Source organism: Sciurus vulgaris, assembly GCF_902686455.1.
Source record: "Sciurus vulgaris genome assembly, chromosome: 14".
Taxonomy (NCBI): Eukaryota; Metazoa; Chordata; class Mammalia; order Rodentia; family Sciuridae; genus Sciurus; species Sciurus vulgaris.
Genome location: NC_136475.1, coordinates 45,753,793 through 45,755,252, shown reverse-complemented (window position 1 = coordinate 45,755,252; position 1,460 = coordinate 45,753,793). Strand labels below are relative to the sequence as shown.

The following is a 1,460-nucleotide window of genomic DNA, read 5'->3' as shown; positions in this document are numbered from 1 at the left end:
TTAGACAAATGGGAATGAAGGGAAGGAAGCGGGGATGGGAATAGGAAAGAGTAGAATGAATCAGACATAAGTTTCCTATGATCATATATGAATATACCACCAGTGGGGATATAGCTCAGTTCATAGAGTGCTTGCTTGCCTTGCAAGCACAAGGCCCTGGGTTCAATCTCCAGCATGGAAAAAAAAAATATATATATATATATATGTATAATATGTATGTATAATATGTCAAAATACTGTCATGCTCTAGCTGCCATCTTGCGTCCCCTCGTGTGTGCGCCTAATCTCAGCTGGTCTGCCAGAGACCCCCTGAGCGCCAGCCCTAGTCCCCCGCGCGGCCCCATTTCCGCTCCGACAAGATGAAAGAAACTATCATGAACCAGGAAAAACTCGCCAAACTGCAGGCACAAGTGCGCATTGGTGGGAAAGGAACTGCTCGCAGAAAGAAGAAGGTGGTTCATAGAACAGCTACAGCAGATGATAAAAAACTTCAGTTCTCCTTAAAGAAGTTAGGGGTAAACAATATCTCTGGTATTGAAGAGGTGAATATGTTTACAAACCAAGGAACAGTGATTCACTTTAACAACCCTAAAGTTCAGGCATCTCTGGCAGCAAACACTTTCACCATTACAGGCCATGCTGAGACAAAGCAACTGACAGAAATGCTACCCAGCATCTTAAACCAACTTGGAGCAGACAGTCTGACTAGTTTAAGGAGACTGGCTGAAGCTCTGCCCAAACAATCTGTGGATGGAAAAGCACCACTTGCTACTGGAGAGGATGATGATGATGAAGTTCCAGATCTTGTGGAGAATTTTGATGAGGCTTCTAAGAATGAGGCAAACTGAACTGATCAACTTCTAAAGAAGATAAACTTGAAGAGGTTACTGGGAGCTGCTATTTTATATTATGACTGCTTTTTAAAATTGTTTTGTTTATGGATCTGATAAAATCTAGATCTAATATTTTTAAGCCCAAGCCCCTTGGACACTGCAGCTCTTTTCAGTTTTTGCTTATACACAATTTATTCTTTGCAGCTAATTAAGCTGAAGAAGCCTGGGAATAAAGTTTGATACAAAGGTTAATAAAGTTCTTTGCCTAGTTAAAAAAAAAAAAAAAAAAACTGTCATGTGGAGCTAAAAATAACAACCAAAAAAAATGCCTTTTAAAAAGACCCAACCTTCCTAGATCATTGGAAAGATCCATAGTAATTCCATGGTAACACTGGATCTAAACTGTGTAAAATCATGAAAACTTCACAGGGCTACAGAGACTAATTACAATTGTTATTGTGCTGAACTCAGGAGTGTTGCTTTTCCTAGCTTCCTTCTCAACTCCTTTCCAGTTTATAGATCTGTCCAAAGATAAATGTTTTACTTACCTCTGCCTTTGAATTGTGAAATAATTCTAAGTGAATGAATGAGAAAATAATGATTATGAAAATGAAATGACCCATAGGA

General features: G+C 39.1%; 1 protein-coding gene across 1 annotated transcript; it reads left to right on the top strand.

The window, feature by feature from the left end:
• The first annotated feature begins 248 nt into the window (after positions 1–248).
• Positions 249–1,092, top strand: LOC306643582 (transcription factor BTF3). Its single transcript, XM_079109806.1, has one exon. It carries the CDS (start codon positions 360–362, stop codon positions 846–848), a length of 489 nt encoding a protein of 162 aa, XP_078965932.1. The 5' UTR covers positions 249–359; the 3' UTR covers positions 849–1,092.
• Positions 1,093–1,460: the final 368 nt, after the last annotated feature.

Coding starts and splice junctions, on each gene's coding strand:
- LOC306643582 (XM_079109806.1), top strand. CDS start 360: ATGAAAGAAACTATCATGAACCAGGAAAAACTCGCCAAACTGCAGGCA.